Genomic DNA, 17,062 nt, shown 5'->3' with positions numbered 1-17,062 from the left:
GTCGGGTCCTTGAAGGAGGATCCATCAAGTAAAAGCCAGGAGTGGTCCTTTAGGCAGGCGGAAGCCGGGTGAAAGTCCACAGAGGCCGGATCAGCCCAGCCCTTAGAGACAGCTAAGCCAAAGGGGTACCGGGACTCAATGAGTGTACGGATACCGAAACGGCGTTAAAATCCCTTTTTTTTAGGTTTCTTCACCCTTTTAAAGGAGACCGCAGGGTCAGTAATAGTGGATGGGAGATCTTCCACATGCAGAGTTTTGGTTGATTGCTGCAATAAGTCCATCGCAGCTTGATTGCTCGGGGAGGTTGAAACCAAGGAATCATCCCGGTACAAACATCATTCCCCTTCCTCCGGCTCCTCAGAGACCGCGGAACATGTGGGAGAACCCCATCTGTGTACCCCAGAGGGAGAACCATGGGGGTCATGCCCTTTTTCTGATCTGCAACCGGTGAAGCAGAGGGCTGATTCTTATCAGAAGGACCCTCTATAGAGGTGTCATCAGGCTGCGTTCTGTCCAGGGGCCCCGAGGGGTGTGAGGACGATGTTGCATAGCCAGCACCTAGGTTCTGGGAACTGTGCCCATTCTGGGGGACTGGGAGCCGTAGGCTCTGGGCTGGCAGCGGTTGCTGCGGTGGTGGCAGGGGGGGTAAGCTACAGGGGCACCGGACTCACAGAAGGAAGAGGTGCTATCATCCCCTAGTAGCTCAGCGTCTTAAAGTTGTTGCTGTAGTTGTGCAGGGCATAAAACATGTGACTGCAGCCCCTGGCTGATGAGCCACAAACTCTGATTGTAATGGGGGAGCAATGCACTGCATAGCTAATATGCTAGTGAGGCTATAACTCACCCAGAACACTGATGGCCCTCCCCCCCCTCCTCCTGTGTCACAGTTCCTGTGGGAAGGAGGAAGCCAGCTCTGAGACACGCCCACAGGCTCTGATCACAACAAGAGGGAGCAATGCTCTGCAGATCCTGTGAGGGGGGGGTGTGGCTTATCGAGTGTCGGAGGAGACGGGGCTTAGCTCTGACAAGAGTGCATGAGAAAATATAATAAACAAAAAAAACAAAAAATGGTGGGAAGGGACTCCCCTTCCCCCCTCCAGCCCTGCACAACAATGGTGGACAGAAAAACCTCTATAAGGCTGCTTTCACACATCCGGATTTTTGCTCTGTGGCACAATACGGCGTTCTGCAGAAAAACCGCAACCGGCTTTTGTAACGCCGATTGCGGTTTTTTTTTGCATAGACTTACATTAGTGCCGTATTGTGCCGCAGGGGCTTGCGTTCGGTCCGGTTTTTGCCGCATGCGGCAGATTTAGCCGATGCGGCGGCCGGATCGAACGTTCCCTGCAACGTTTTTTGCTCCGGCAAAAAACACCGCATCGCGCCGCATCCGGCCGCTGCGGTGCATTTTTCAATGCATCCCTATGGAGGCCGGATGCGGCGCGATGCGGAAAAAACCGCATCCGGTCGCCGCATGCGGTTTTTTCCACTGCGCATGCTCAGTAGCATGCCGCAACCGGAAAAAACCGGACCGGCCGCATGTAAAAACTTATGAAAAAGGATGCGGTGTTTTCGCCGCATCCGTTGCATAGTTTTCACAGCCGGATTGAGCCGCAGGGCTCAAACCGGATGTGTGAAAGTAGCCTAAGTGAACCACAGCTGCGGCTGCACTGAGTCCTGGGAGCTCTCCCCTCCCTCCGCCACAGGTGGAATGCTATGCAGGAGTCTGCAATCACAGCCCATGTGCATCCAGTCAGTGTGACCTTTGCTCCAATTTCCTGTCAGGGAGCCAGTGTGCAGATTCTGACGCCTGCTGTGTCCGGTCACAGAACGTGCATGAAATCAGACCCTGCCAGAGGGAGTGAAGACGTTTTCATCTGCTCTGTAAAAATCGGAATGATCTCACCTCAGCTCCTGTGGAGATGGCAGTCTGATGCCTGGTCACACTTGGTGCAGAACGTGTATCAACTCAGAGCCTGCAAGAGGGATTGAGGAAGTTTTCATCTGCTCTGGGCTCTGGAAAATCAGTGCCATGAGACCTGTCGTCCAGTGAGTAACAGCCCAGGATCCAGCGTCGCAGGAGGGGGTACGGGGAGGCGATACTCCGCGTTTCTGCCTGTTGATGGTTTTGGGAAATCGGTCCCCGAAGGAACAGTCGCCCTCTAAAAACAAAAAATTCTTGCTGCAGTAGTCTGCAGAGATGTGCCTCCTATAGACACTAAGCTAAAACTGAAGTAGCCTGGCTGGGCCAGGGGGTGTATACTGCAGGGGAGGAGCTAACATCTTTGCATCTACTTAGTGTCCTCCTATGGATAAGCAGCATAACACCCATGGTCCTGTGTCCCCCAATGAGGCGTCAGAAAAAATGGCATATAAGGGAACAATAAGGTGACTGGAATGAAGACATTACTAAACAATGGGAACATTAATACACAGCACAAAGTCGGGGCACATTACTACAATGGGGAGACAAGTATGGGGCACATTACTATAGGATGGACGAGGCTGGAGCACATTACTACAAGGAAGGTACAAGGATGGGGCACACAGGTGACAAGAATGGGCACCTTACTACAAGGGGGAATAAGGATGGGCACATTACATTTTATTGGTATCTATTTTTATTTTTTAAAATTTACCAGTAGCTGCTGCAGTTTTCCCAGTTTTTTTGTAGTAAAATTAGGGGTCTCGGCTTATACTCGGGTCGGCTTACATTCGAGTATATACGGTAATTTAGCACAGGCACACTGTAGAGGAGTGAAAGATTACAGGAAACAAAGTAATTGAGCACAGCAACGCTAACCTGAGCAATGTTGGCCTGGGAAGCCAGTCTGATCATGATATCCAACTTTTCCAATTTCACGTAAATTGGATCATTGTATTTGACAAAGAACACCTTAATTTCTTGCTTCAGGATCTCTGGTCTGGTAACGACACAAAAGCAATTATCAGCCATATATTGCACACTATTTAATCTATCACACATATATACATGCACAAATAATATATATTTTGTGAGGGCCTTTCATATTTGTTAAAATAGAGGTGTTTCACTCACCGTTCCGGTTATTCCTGCTGGAAACTGTAGTGCTAAACTGAAAACTGGTGGATACCAATCCTTTTGTCAATGGGCAAGTCTCTCCACTATCTCCCCTCACAACATTTCAATGTTTCACGGCCATACAGCAGCCTGGAAGTGATTGCTGTGTGTCACTACCAGGCTGGCGTTCTTTGTGGGAGCTGATCTAGATGAAAGGCATTGCCCAAATCCAAAGGGTGCTGGCAACATATCACGTATTCTTCATTACCAAATGCTGAGATGTGCAAAGTTACAAAATACTAGCTATAAACTGGAGATGACCATCATCATATTAACATTGAAAAGCAGCCAGTCGACACATGAAATTCGAGCTGCTGTCAAAAGAGATCGGGTGGTTTGGCATAGACAACCAGTTAATTATAACGGACAGTGGTCAGCATAAGAAATCTTTCCATAGATGCTACTACTTTCCTTAACCAAGAATCAGCAAAAACATGAGTGCATGCCCTCATCATCTCCCGCCTCGACTACTGCAACCTCCTGCTCTGTGGGCTCCCTTCCAACACTCTTGCACCACTCCAATCTATCCTAAACTCTGCTGCCCGCTTAATCCACCTCTCCCCTCCCTATTCCCCTGCCTCGCCACTCTGCCAATCCCTTCACTGGCTTCCCATTGCCCAAAGACTCCAGTTCAAAACATTACCCATGACATACAAAGCCATCCACAACCTGTCTCCTCCCTACATCTGTGACCTAGTCTCCCGGTACCTACCTGCACGCAACCTCAGATCCTCTCAAGATCTCCTTCTCTACTCCTCTCTCATCTCCTCTTCCCATAATCGCATACAAGATTTCTCCCGTGCTTCCCCCATCCCATACTCTGGAACGCTCTACCTCAGCACATCAGACTCTCCCCTACAGTGGAAAGATTCAAGAGGAACCTCAAGACCCATCTCTTCCAACAAGCCTACAACCTACAATAACCCTCAGTCCAGTACACCACTGCGCAACCAGCTCTGTCCTCACATATTGTACCATCACCCATTCCCGGTAGACTGTGAGCCCTCGTGGGCAGGGTCCTCTCTCCTCCTATACCAGTCTGTTTTGTACTGTTAATGATTGTTGTATGTATACCCTCTTTCACTTGTAAAGCGCCATGGAATAAATGTCGCTATAATAATAATAATAATAATAATAATAATAATAATAATAATACATATGTGTATGAAGACAATGGACCACAGTCATCAAAGCTTTCACGCTACAAAAGTAAAGACAAGGCGTTTGCATGTAGCTTTGGATCAGCTCTGGTAAAATGGGGGGAGCTGTGGAAAAGGCAGGACAGGACCTTTGTTATGCCCACCCATCCAATTCATGAAAATTGGCAGTTTTTAGGTTTTTTTTACGCTGTTAATTCTACTCCAGTCCCTAACTGGAGTAGCATTTCTGGTGTGGCGCACAGGCTCGCAGGCCACTCAGAAGGAGCGCCAAATCGGTGCGTGGCTCTTAATGAACTTGGCGCCTCCATCAAGACTGACGCAGCACAAGCCTAGCATGATGAATTGGCCCCAATGAGTCTTCAGCAACATTTATAGAAAACACAATCCCTCAAGTTCTGTCAATCTTACCTTTTTTGGACAATGAGGTTGATATTTCTTAATGCTACATACTGGACTTCAGGCTCCCCGGAAAGCAGGGTAACCAATGGAGGTGCCAACTTCTTCAGAAGCATAGTGTAGTAATCAGAGTCTTTAGGTAGCAGTTCTAGGAACTTCATCAAGACTTTAACGGCGGACAGAACTACTGCAGAGTTGGCATGAGACAGGCGAGGTGTGACCCGCTCACAGATGCTGAATGAAAGAAGAACTGCTTCAGTACAAGAAGATTTGAGATCACGAGATATGCCAGCCAACATAGAGTAGTCCAGCGTACTGCTCACCTCTGTGCCTCCCGCTCATCCTTGGGATTGTAGTTGGACAGGCAGTCCAAAATGAAGATTTGGCCCCATTCTGTGCATTCATTCAGGGCAGTCAACAGTTTATTGATGTTTTGTGGGTTCAGGTCGAGCAGGTTACTATTCGGATGGGACTCGCTAATTTCAGACAGTGCAGCCACGGCATTAGCAACCACCTGAAAAGTAAGAGTAGGGTATATGTATAGAAAGATATACTCATTATATGAAATCTAAGCAGTATATTATGCAAATCTAGGCCACAAAATATGACAGGATCTTCCATGACAGCACTTTAACTTGATTTATGTCCCTCGACAAAAATGGTGCGGATAACGAAAATTTAAATTACATTTTTACATTTCTCTGACTCCATTAAGATACTTATAGGTTAAGCAAGTCTATGAATTTCAGACAGGATAAAAGGTCTTATTTGAACACAAAAGTCACATATAGTAGCACTTACTATTGCTGACCTGTCCTAATCTATATATATAATTGCCTTAGTCTGTCTGTCTGTCTGTCTGTCTTGCCCCAAAATTGTGTCCTTACGGTGACACAAAGCTGATTGGCCGCTGGGCTCGCCATTGCCCCGCCCCCCCGCACAGATTGGCCGCTCGCCCAGGCAACTCGCCCACGCCCCGCCCCCCTCACGCAATGCACGCTTGCTCTGACCCCGCCCCCCGCACGCATTCCCCGAACCGACCGACACGGAGCCACGACTCCCAGGTGAGTACTGTACCCCCGGGAGCCCACATCAGCGTACGCCGCCAACCCAGCCGACACATACCCTCGCGTTGCTGGGGTTGCCGCCGTATGCTGGTGTGGGCTCCCGTGCGAGCGGGGGACGGGATACGCTGGTAACCATGGTAGCATAGTTACCAGCGCATCAAGGTCCTGCAGCGGCGGAACATACACACACGCACACACATAACACAACACACACATATCAGATCACACTCACTCTCACACACACACATCGCATCCACACACTGACAACATCCTGGGATATCGCTTGCTTCTCGGCGGCGATACTGTGCAGTGAACTTCCAGGACCTGCCGGAGGATCACATGGCCAGAAGCATGTGGTATCTCCGGATGTTGTGAGTGTGAGCGCGTATGTGCAATATCGTCAATGTGTGTGCGTGAGTGTATGCGATCGGGTGTGTATGAGTGTATTCGATCGGGTGTGTGTGAGTGTATGCGATCGGGTGTGTGTGAGTGTATGCGATCGGGTGTGTGTGAGTGTATGCGATCGGGTGTGTGTGAGTGTATGCGATCGGGTGTGTGTGAGTGTATGCGATCGGGGGGTGTGTGTGTGTGTGTGTGTGTGTGTGTGTGTGTTCGGATCTGTGTCGGCAGAGGAGCACGGCGTGCTGGAGGAGGCTGGGAGGAGAGAGGCTGATGCTGGGGACAGAAAAGGCTGATGCTGGGAGGAGAGAGGCTGATGCTGGGAGGAGAGAGGCTGATGCTGGGAGGAGAGAGGCTGATGCTGGGAGGAGAGAGGCTGATGCTGGGGAAGGCTGAGAGAAGAGAGGCTGATCCTGGGGAAGGCTGAGAGAAGAGAGGCTGATGCTGTGGGAGGCTGAGGCTGGGGTAGGCTGGGAGGAGAGAGGCTGATGCTGGGGACAGAAAAGGCTGATGCTGGGGACAGAAAAGGCTGATGCTGGGAGGAGAGAGGCTGATGCTGGGAGGAGAGAGGCTGATGCTGGGAGGAGAGAGGCTGATGCTGGGAGGAGAGAGGCTGATGCTGGGAGGAGAGAGGCTGATGCTGGGAGGAGAGAGGCTGATGCTGGGAGGAGAGAGGCTGATGCTGGGAGGAGAGAGGCTGATGCTGGGAGGAGAGAGGCTGATGCTGGGAGGAGAGAGGCTGATGCTGGGAGGAGAGAGGCTGATGCTGGGAGGAGAGAGGCTGATCCTGGGAGGAGAGAGGCTGATCCTGGGAGGAGAGAGGCTGATCCTGGGAGGAGAGAGGCTGATCCTGGGAGGAGAGAGGCTGATCCTGGGGAAGGCTGGGAGGGGGAGGCTGAGAAAAGAGAGGCTGATCCTGGGGAAGGCTGGGAGGGGGAGGCTGAGAAAAGAGAGGCTGAGGCTGGGGTAGGCTGGGAGGAGAGAGGCTGATGCTAGGGAGGAGAGAGGCTGATGCTGGGAGGAGAGAGGCTGATGCTGGGAGGAGAGAGGCTGATGCTGGGAGGAGAGAGGCTGATGCTGGGAGGAGAGAGGCTGATGCTGGGAGGAGAGAGGCTGATGCTGGGAGGAGAGAGGCTGATGCTGGGAGGAGAGAGGCTGATGCTGGGAGGAGAGAGGCTGATGCTGGGAGGAGAGAGGCTGATCCTGGGAGGAGAGAGGCTGATCCTGGGGAAGGCTGGGAGGGGGAGGCTGAGAAAAGAGAGGCTGATCCTGGGGAAGGCTGGGAGGGGGAGGCTGAGAAAAGAGAGGCTGAGGCTGGGGTAGGCTGGGAGGAGAGAGGCTGATGCTAGGGAGGAGAGAGGCTGATGCTGGGAGGAGAGAGGCTGATGCTGGGAGGAGAGAGGCTGATGCTGGGAGGAGAGAGGCTGATGCTGGGAGGAGAGAGGCTGATGCTGGGAGGAGAGAGGCTGATGCTGGGAGGAGAGAGGCTGATGCTGGGAGGAGAGAGGCTGATGCTGGGAGGAGAGAGGCTGATGCTGGGAGGAGAGAGGCTGATGCTGGGAGGAGAGAGGCTGATGCTGGGAGGAGAGAGGCTGATGCTGCGGGCAGAGAGGCTGATGCTGCGGGCAGAGAGGCTGATGCTGCGGGCAGAGAGGCTGATGCTGCGGGCAGAGAGGCTGATGCTGCGGGCAGCATGGGGGATGGAGCACGATGGGGAGTGCGCAGCATGGGGGATGGAGCACGTTTGGGAGTGCGCAGCATGGCGGATGGAGCACGATGGGGAGTGCGCAGCATGGGGGATGGAGCACGTTTGGGAGTGCGCAACATGGTGGATGGACCACGTTTGGGAGTGCGCAGCATGGGAGATGGCGCACGTTTGGGAGTGCGCAGCATGGCGGATGGAGCACGATGGGGAGTGCGCAGCATGGGGGATGGAGCACGATGGGAGGTGCACACCTCCCCCCAACACACGCGCACTGCACAACACACACACACTGGGAACCACAAACACCGCCCTACACAGACACCCACACACACAGACAACGCTGCACACACACAACACCCAACACACAAACACCGCGGCATACATAAATATACGCACATACCGCACAACACACACATTGCACAAAACATATCTCCCCCAAAACACACCACACACACACACAAATCGCGCAACACACACACACACACAACGCTACAGACACACAGCGCCCCACAAACAACGCAACACACATACAACACCGCTCTCACCCCCCGCCACACCCAGACAACACCCAGAACATTTACAGCGCCCCACACAAACACTTGGTAACTACAGACAACAACATCTATATAATATATATATATATATATATATAACAAAAATCATACATTAACTACACAATACGTAAATTCTAGAATACCCGATGCGTAGAATCGGGCCACCTTCTAGTCTATCATAAGAGTTGTTGTACTGTGATTGCTGTTCTTGATATTAATGATTTCAGCACAGTATTTGTAGACATTTAGTGGTAGCAAAGAGAGTAGAATACAATTAAGAAAACAAAGCCAAAAGACAAGTCCATTATAAAGCCGTCCGTTATACTTCATAGAATGACTTCTACACTCAAGTGCCTCCCATTGAAAGATCAGTAGTCAAAGCCCGACACAGCTATCTCAGAAAGCAGAGTTTCAGGAAGAGTGTCTGAAGGATAGCAGTGTGTATATCTCCAAACGTCATAGTGTGACAAATGAAAAGACACATTAACCAAGCAGAGCGGCCGCGGCTTCTGAATAGTACATGCTTATAAACTCAATTACATGCATTTGTGATATCTCGGGGCTTTAAACACATTGCCTGAAATCACATCCTTTCACTAGTACTCTTATCCTGTCTAGTATAATCGACGGTCTTTATAGGACATAGGCCATGTGCGCACCTTGCGTTTTTTACTGCACTGTGTCATTGACAAACTGCATGCGTTTTGATTCTCCAGCAAAGTCTATGAGAAATCAAAATTTTCATCCACACGTTGCAGGTTTTTTTAGGCAGTGTTTTGTTTGACAAATATTTGTCAAAATTGTTGCCTAAAAAAGCAGCATGTTCATTCTATTTGCCTTTTTGGTCAAGTTTTGTCACCTACTGAAAGGAATGAGGTGTGTCAAAACGCAACCAAAATGTTAGCTGCGTGTTTTGGATGCATTTTTGTCAACCAAAACGCAGGTCACCAACTTTTCTCTATTCTCTCTCTCCACTTCATGTTCACCGACGCGGCTGTCACACTGCCCCCGCGGCCTCTCCTGCTTCTCAAAGTGCCGGCCGCTCATTAGGCTCATTTCATAATCACTGCTTCCCCCACCCACCGGCACCTATGATTGGTTGCAGTTAGACGTGCCCCCGCGCTGAGTGACAGCTGTCTGACTGAAACCAATCACAGCCGCCAGTGAGCTGGTTTAGATCGTACAGAAAAATAATTAAAAAAAAACCAAAAAAAACCTGTGTTCAGTCCCCCACATTTTGATACCCAGCCAAGATAAAGCCTCACAGCTGGGGGCTGGTATTTTCAGGCTGGGGAGACCCACATTATTGGTAGCCCCCAGCCTAAATATATCAGCCAGCAACCGCCTGGAATTGCAGCATCCATTAGATGCAAAAGTTCTGAGACTTTGCCCAGATTATACAGATTGCCCTGGTGCGGTGGCAATTGGGGCAATACGGAATAAATGGCAGCCCATAGCTGCCACTAAGTCCTAGCTTAGTGATGGCAGACATCTATGACACACCCCCTCATCACTAATCTGTAAGTGAAAGTAAACACGAACACCGAAAAATTCTTTATTTGAAATAAAAGACAAAAAAGCCACCCTCTTTCACCAGTTTATTAACCCCCGAAAACCCCTCCAGGTACAACGTAATCCACACAAGGTCCCACGACACATCCAGCACTGCTACATCTGACACAGTGAGCACCATAGAACAAGACTGCCTGCTGTGAGGTCCACTCAGCAACTGAAGTGAGTCGCGCTATCAGCGGTGACGTCACTCAGGTTAGTCGCTGCCACAGTTGGAGTCCTCCACCTGTCACAGCAAATCACCCAAATGACAGAAGTGAGCAGCGCGATCAGTGGTGCTGTCACTCAGGTGATTTCCGATAACAGTTGGGGTCCTTCGCCTATGACCGCAAATCAGGCCACGAAACAGACAGAGCTGCGCAATGAGAATGAACTCGGGTGAACTTCTGACGTCAGAACTCTGGGCCCTGCACTACTGCTTGAGTTAATTCTCATTGCGCGGCTCTGTCTCTGCCTGCTGTGAGCTGGCAGTCATGCTCTATGGTGCTGCTCGCTGTGACAGGAAAGGGATGTAGCAGAGCTACATTGTCTGAACTAAGGTGTTGATGATGAAACCCCAAAAGCATCTGATGTGTGAATCATACCAGGTATAGTATTTGCAAAGTAAGTAATACACATTTTTCCATGGTCTACGTAAAGGGAACCTGGCACTAAAATGTAAGCCTCACCCAAATGCTTCACAACCACATTTTGAAGTTGTGTCTGTAAATGCATTGGGGTGTTATACAATGCACTTCTAGCGTCTTAGCCTCAAATAGTTATTTTTCATGTGGCAGCATCTTCTACTGGCTAATTGACGGGTCATTTGCTTTGCTACACATCCACTGAGCTACCAATCAGCCAGGGGAGAGTGCTGCCAAGTAGGAAGCATTGTGAGACCATGTCCTTCCACATACACCTTCAAAACGAGATTCCTCACTGCTGGAGCAGTGATTTAGGGTCATAAAGACTGGCTTAGCTTTTAAAAAGGTCTACACCATCAGGTCCCGAACTTGTGGCTCTGAAGTCACATGTGGGGGCCCATGATGTGTGGCTTGCGGCTGCCATTCAGCAGCATTAGCACCAGGTCTAACAGCCATGATGAGCAGGTCTCCAGATGGCAACTTCTACAAGTAGCCCCGCACAGAAGAGCAGATCTGGGTGGGGGTATGTTAGGAACCCCTCTGGATATTGGTATACTGCCTTGATGTCAGAAGAATCTTGGCTGTTATTATTCTGGTAATGGGCCTCTGGGTGTCACTACTGTGAGGTGGAGCGGGAACTGGATGCAATTGACAACCTTCTCCCAGAACAAAATGTGGATCGTGACCATCTCAGAGCTGAATATGGCTTGCAAACCTGGCTCATAGATAAATGTGATGGAAAGATTGGTGACCACTAATCTAGACAACCATACTAATAGTTTGCAGGGTGAAGGACATGGTTTGCAGGGCGAATCAAGATACTAATTTGTGGCCACTGGTTGGGAGCCCTGAGAACCGCTTCCTGCCATTTGCGGCATCATTAAGTTATCGTTGCAGCATGACGAACATGTCACACCAAGTCTACTAGTTAAAAGAAAAGCTGCGGTGGATAGGAGATAAGAGGTGGCTATCAGGGCTCCTGTCCGACTGCTATAGACTGCTACTGAGCTGGCCAATGAATTGGGGTCCTGCAAATCAATTCGCACAATACTAGATTTTAACCATGAAATTAGAATGAAAGTAGGTTTCTCTGAGAAGATATATTACAAAAGATGCTTATTTTTACTTGTACTATGGATTTATTAAATAAAAATGAAAACAATCGTTACTCTTTAAAGGGAACCTGTCAGCAGAAATTTCGACTAAAACCTAACAGATTCCCCCTCTGCAGCTCCTGGGCTGCATTCTAGAAAGGTCCCTGTTAGTATTGTGGCCCCTTTCTGACCAAAAAAAAGAGTTTATGTAGAGGTACCTTTTTGGCTTCGGATTCTCTAAATGTGTCACGGGGGCGGGCTGCCTGATGGCCGTTATTCTGCCCCCTGGTCCTGTATGCCGCCCCCATCGCCGATTTCCATACTTCTGGACGCCGCCCACTGCTCCAGCCATCCACGCGCATGCCCAGTGCCAGTCTCACGGGACTGAGCAGTGTGACCGCTGGTGACGTGTGCGCAGACAAGTGATTATGGGCGGGACTGTGACTGTTATCAGCAAGTACCCGCCCATAATCTCGTGAGCGTGCAAACCTCACCAGCGGTCACACTGAGCTCAGTGTAGATGCTAGACTGTATGGGCTGCTTCCAGGGATGACGTCCCTTTGTCACGTGATAGTATTTTGAACACGCCCCTATCACGTGACAAAGGGACGTCATCCCTGGAAGCAGCCCATACAGTCTAGCATCTACACTGAGCTCAGTGTGACCGCTGGTGAGGTTTGCACGCTCACGAGATTATGGGCGGGTACTTGCTGATAACAGTCACAGTCCCGCCCATAATCACTTGTCTGCGCACACGTCACCAGTGGTCACACTGCTCAGTCCCGTGAGACTGGCACTGGGCATGCGCGTGGATGGCTGGAGCAGTGGGCGGCGTCCAGAAGTATGGAAATCGGCGATGGGGGCGGCATACAGGACCAGGGGGCAGAATAACGGCCATCAGGCAGCCCGCCCCCGTGACACATTTAGAGAATCCGAAGCCAAAAAGGTACCACTTTATAAACTCTTTTTTTTGGTCAGAAAGGGGCCACAATACTAACAGGGACCTTTCTAGAATGCAGCCCAGGAGCTGCAGAGGGGGAATCTGTTAGGTTTTAGTCGAAATTTCTGCTGACAGGTTCCCTTTAAAGGACAGCTATGCTCCTGAACTTAGCAGCGACCGTCAGCTTACTGCGCACCACTGGTATTACACGCTGTTGCTAAACTGAAGGTGCACTCTAACAAACCGTCGGAATTAAGCAAGAAGAAACAGCGAAGCTCAAGGAGATAGCGCAGGATGAATAAAAGCAGGGACATCAGGCTGCTTTATTAGTGTCACAGGGTAATTGGGAAATTAACTGAGTGTGTAACGCAGCTAATGAGGTGTAATATGCTTCTGATTAATAGGAATCTTCCACTTACCAACCTATTAAAACATTATCAAAAACAAGTGCGAGCATGGCAAAGCCAATCGGGGTGGAAACAAGCATGATTATAAACAACGGGTCAGCAAGGATGAAAACAGGAAAATAGGGGCTAAAAGGCATGCATTTGTGGGGATTCAATGGTTAATTTCCCATGCTATAGCACAGCACCGCAGCAGAACACAGATCCTTTTGCTTGCAAGAGTTGTCAGCTTACATCAAATCAATGGTCACCAAATAGCGTATGCCGGCTCTACAGATTTATGGAGAGCTCGCCTAGCACAGCTCTACTGAAAGAGGAGGTCGGGCTCTCAGAGTCACTCAGTTATGAAAGATTTCTATGCGTTGGTGGGCAATTTTAATAACCTTTCTTTTATGAGATAAAATTCTTATTTCTATAGTGCCAACATATTCCACAGCACTTTACTATTAAGAGGGGACATATACAGATAATATCAGATATTAGAGAGTAACACAAGCTTACAATTTATGAGGAAATGGGCGAGGTACAAATGGAAAATGGTAAAAAGTGTTGTGGACATGAATGGTTCAGACATCAATATAAATAGAGTATTCACATAACGCTGAATGAACTGGTCAGTCAGTATATGTACAAGTATAGATACAAAGTCCTGTTAGGTGCATGGAGGATGTGTAATCAGATGATATAAGGGACTCGATTTGAAGGAAAATGTTGGAAGGGCAAAATAGCAATAGTTAGATAATTGAGATGATAGGTTAGTATAAAGACGTGCATTTTTAGGACACGCTTAAGCTGTGGGTATTGGGAATGAATTGCATTGTCTAGGGTAGTGCATTCCAGAGAATTGGTGCAGAACGTGAGAAGTCTTGGAGACCAAAGTGGGAGGTTCGGATTACTGAGGATGTCAGTCATTAGAAAAATGGAGGACATGGGTAGGGTGGTAGACAGAGATTAGGGAGGAGATCTAGGGTGGTGCAGAACTGTGAAGCATTTTGTGAGTGAGAGTGATAAGTTTATCATAGAATCATAGAATGGTAGAGTTGGAAGGAACCTCAAGGGCAATCGGGTCCAACCCCCTGCGAGTGCAGGCTTTCCTAACTCATATGTTTATCCAGTTCCGCTTGAACATTTCTATTGATGAAGAGCTCACTACCTCCCGTGGTAGCCTGTTCAACTCCCAGACTGCCATCACTTTCAGAAAGTTTTTCCTAATGTCTAATCTGAATCCCCTTCCTTTACATTTTATCCCATTGCTTCTTGGTAGTTCCATCTACACCAGGGGTCTCAAACACACACACACATGCATACATACATACATACATACATACATACATATATGTGTGTGTGTTTCATCATTTTATATTAAGCCAAGTCAGCATGATTCACTTATCACATGTAAGTCCCAGAATGTCTGGTGAGTCTTATGTCTGCTGAATATAGGGTGTGGTACATATTTCAAGCACCATCTTAAGTCTTGTTTTTGGATATCTTCATATAATTCTTAATACTCATAACAGTTCATAATCATGTCCATAACAATACTACAAGGATGGGTACAATGCTACAACGATGGGCACAATACTACTGGGAAAACTACAAGGATGGGTACAATACTACTGGGCACAATAGCACAAGAATGGGCACAGTACAACTGGGCACAATACTACAAGGATGCACACAATACTACTGGGCACATTATTACAAGGATGGGCATATTACAAGTATGGGCACAATACCACAAGGATGCGCACAATATTACTGGGCACAATACCACAAGGATGGGCACAATACTACTGAGCACATTATTACAAGAATGGGCATATTACAAGGATGGGCACAATACCACAAGGATGAGCACAATACTACAGGGCACAATACCACAAGGTATTTTGTACTAGAGACAAGGGAAAATGAGAGGCACTATATAATTAAGGCATCCTCCCAGTAGGGAAGGTGTCTACGCAATGTCCTTAGTTAGTCAGTCTTCTATCTGCTAGCTAGTTGTCAGGTCCCGTGCTCCTGACCCAGTTACCTATTCCTGAGTCCGCCTTCCCATACCTATCTTTGGCTATTGTGCCCACCATACCTGTCCGTACGCACTTTCCTGTCTGCCTCAGCCATCCCTCATGTACCTGCCTTGTTTAATAGGGATGTCAAAGTCCCCCGTGATGAAAGTGGGGATGTCACATGCTGGAAAGTGTGGTATCCAGCATGCAGTGTGATATTAGGGGCCTGGAGAGCAATACACATTCGCCACTTGCAGGGAAAGGGACAGAAAAAAGTGTGAACCTCACATAGGTACCTTTATATCTTCTGTTGTAGCATGCAAATGAGGCATTAAGTGCTCTGGGCATGATAGAGCACTTTAAAGTTCTGAAATCCCAGATTGATCCTTTTCAGCCAGCACCAGGCTCTTCACCTGGACTGATGTCTGACATCTGTCACACAAATTGTAAGCTAAGAAAATCAGACAGTGAACAATTAATTAATTTAAAGAGGCAGATACTTGGCAGGAAAAACGCCTGGGGAGGCAGAGGCTAATTAAGTGCTTGGTCACACCTAAAGCACTTAGTGTCTTATTTGCATATGTAAGAAAACTATTATTTTGCTGGAACACAGCAACAGATAGAAGATGTAAAGGTGGCAATCGATTTACATTTCAAAAGACCTACATGTCTATATATGCAATTTAGGAGGTTGAGCTCAGTGACATTTTTCTTTTATAGAGAACCTGACATGCTGACCAAGTCGTGGGTAGCATGAATTGTAGCCTGGCTCCATGATTGGAGCTAGATTTACCACTCCCTGAAATGCTCCAGCGTTTCAAAGAATACATATAATATATAAATTTGGGGGTAGTTTGTGCCAATTACATTTCTTTCAAACAAATAGAATACTGGTTCTAGTCTTTCTTCTGCTCACTGCTGTGGGAACTAATTGTTACTACATGTATGCTTCCCCTGTGGTTTATTGATGCAATGCAGTCATATTTTATTTAAAGCATAGCTGAGGTTTAGTCAGTTAAATAGTAAGTTTCTAATTTATATAAAATAAATAAAAAAAACTCTTTGCAAGAACAATACGGATATTAAACTACAGGGAAGCAAATAATATTGAACTCCTCTCACTATTCCCCACAGGTATCAACAGTATATAAGAGCAAAAGTGACTATGCCAAGGTAACGGCATGGAAGGCAGGCCTCAAATTTGTCATTTTTAACCATGTATAAATATCGCTGTTCTCTTGAATCTGGCATTTATTTATTTTTTTTATTTGGCCCTCTCTTCCCTAAAAATTGTCTTTTAAACCAAAAAAAAAAAAAGAAAAAAAAAAAAAAAGTTGACAACCATGCCCCACTGGATGAAAAGACTAGATTCACAGAAACCATATCCAAGGCAGAGGTAACACTAGCATATGGCATCTGATGTGATAGGCTAATGCCCCTCTGCTCAGGCTCTGCTTGCGATCAGATCACAGCTGCGGAGGAGAGGGAGGGATCTCTCCATCTTCTCCATTGTCAGCCTGTGCATATATAAATCACACTGTAATCGGATGACCGAGTGCAGTGTGACATTTCACTCGTACCCATAGAGTTGTATGGGTGCAAGTGGGTTGAGACTCTCAGGCAATAACAGCATGCTGCGATTTTTCCTCAAACTGATTAGGGCTGAGGAAAAACTAGCAGATCTGAGCTTCCTGATTGGTTAACATTAGACAGATTGCAATGCGAGATTTTATCACATGCAAGATTTTCTCGCATTGCACTAGTGCAAGTCGCCAGTGTGATGCTGGCCTTAAGATCGGAGAGGCTCAGGGACAAAATAAACGAAAAAGGCAATAGCATTTATGAAAAGTGATAAGTCTTCATCAATACACCATTCCAGCGTTAATTTTTATTTTCAGTACTGGAGAGGTGCTTTAAATCTAAGTCACCTGCCACTAGAGTACTCACCGTCCCACATCTTCGTCTGTTATCCACACTGCTCCCGTCGGTCTTATCCAGTTTGTGACATGCTGCCCAAAGCTGGAGGTCACAACTCAATGTAA

General features: G+C 47.9%; 1 protein-coding gene across 2 annotated transcripts in view; it reads right to left on the bottom strand.

Annotated features, from left to right (window-relative positions):
* AP2B1 (adaptor related protein complex 2 subunit beta 1) overlaps window positions 1–17,062 on the bottom strand; it is a 202,989-nt gene that overhangs the window by 114,242 nt on the left and 71,685 nt on the right. For both annotated transcript variants that reach the window (XM_075336254.1, XM_075336255.1), the window contains exons 6-8: window positions 4,980–5,170; window positions 4,669–4,890; window positions 2,804–2,924 (exon numbers count right to left, since the gene is read on the bottom strand). In XM_075336254.1, coding sequence (XP_075192369.1) covers window positions 2,804–2,924; window positions 4,669–4,890; window positions 4,980–5,170 — 534 coding nt within the window. The remainder of the gene's footprint in view (window positions 1–2,803; window positions 2,925–4,668; window positions 4,891–4,979; window positions 5,171–17,062) is intronic.

This window comes from Anomaloglossus baeobatrachus, chromosome 2 (assembly GCF_048569485.1).
Source record: "Anomaloglossus baeobatrachus isolate aAnoBae1 chromosome 2, aAnoBae1.hap1, whole genome shotgun sequence".
NCBI classification, from domain to species: domain Eukaryota; kingdom Metazoa; phylum Chordata; class Amphibia; order Anura; family Aromobatidae; genus Anomaloglossus; species Anomaloglossus baeobatrachus.
Note: the sequence above shows the minus strand (reverse complement) of the source record. Positions and strands in the feature narration are given on the sequence as shown.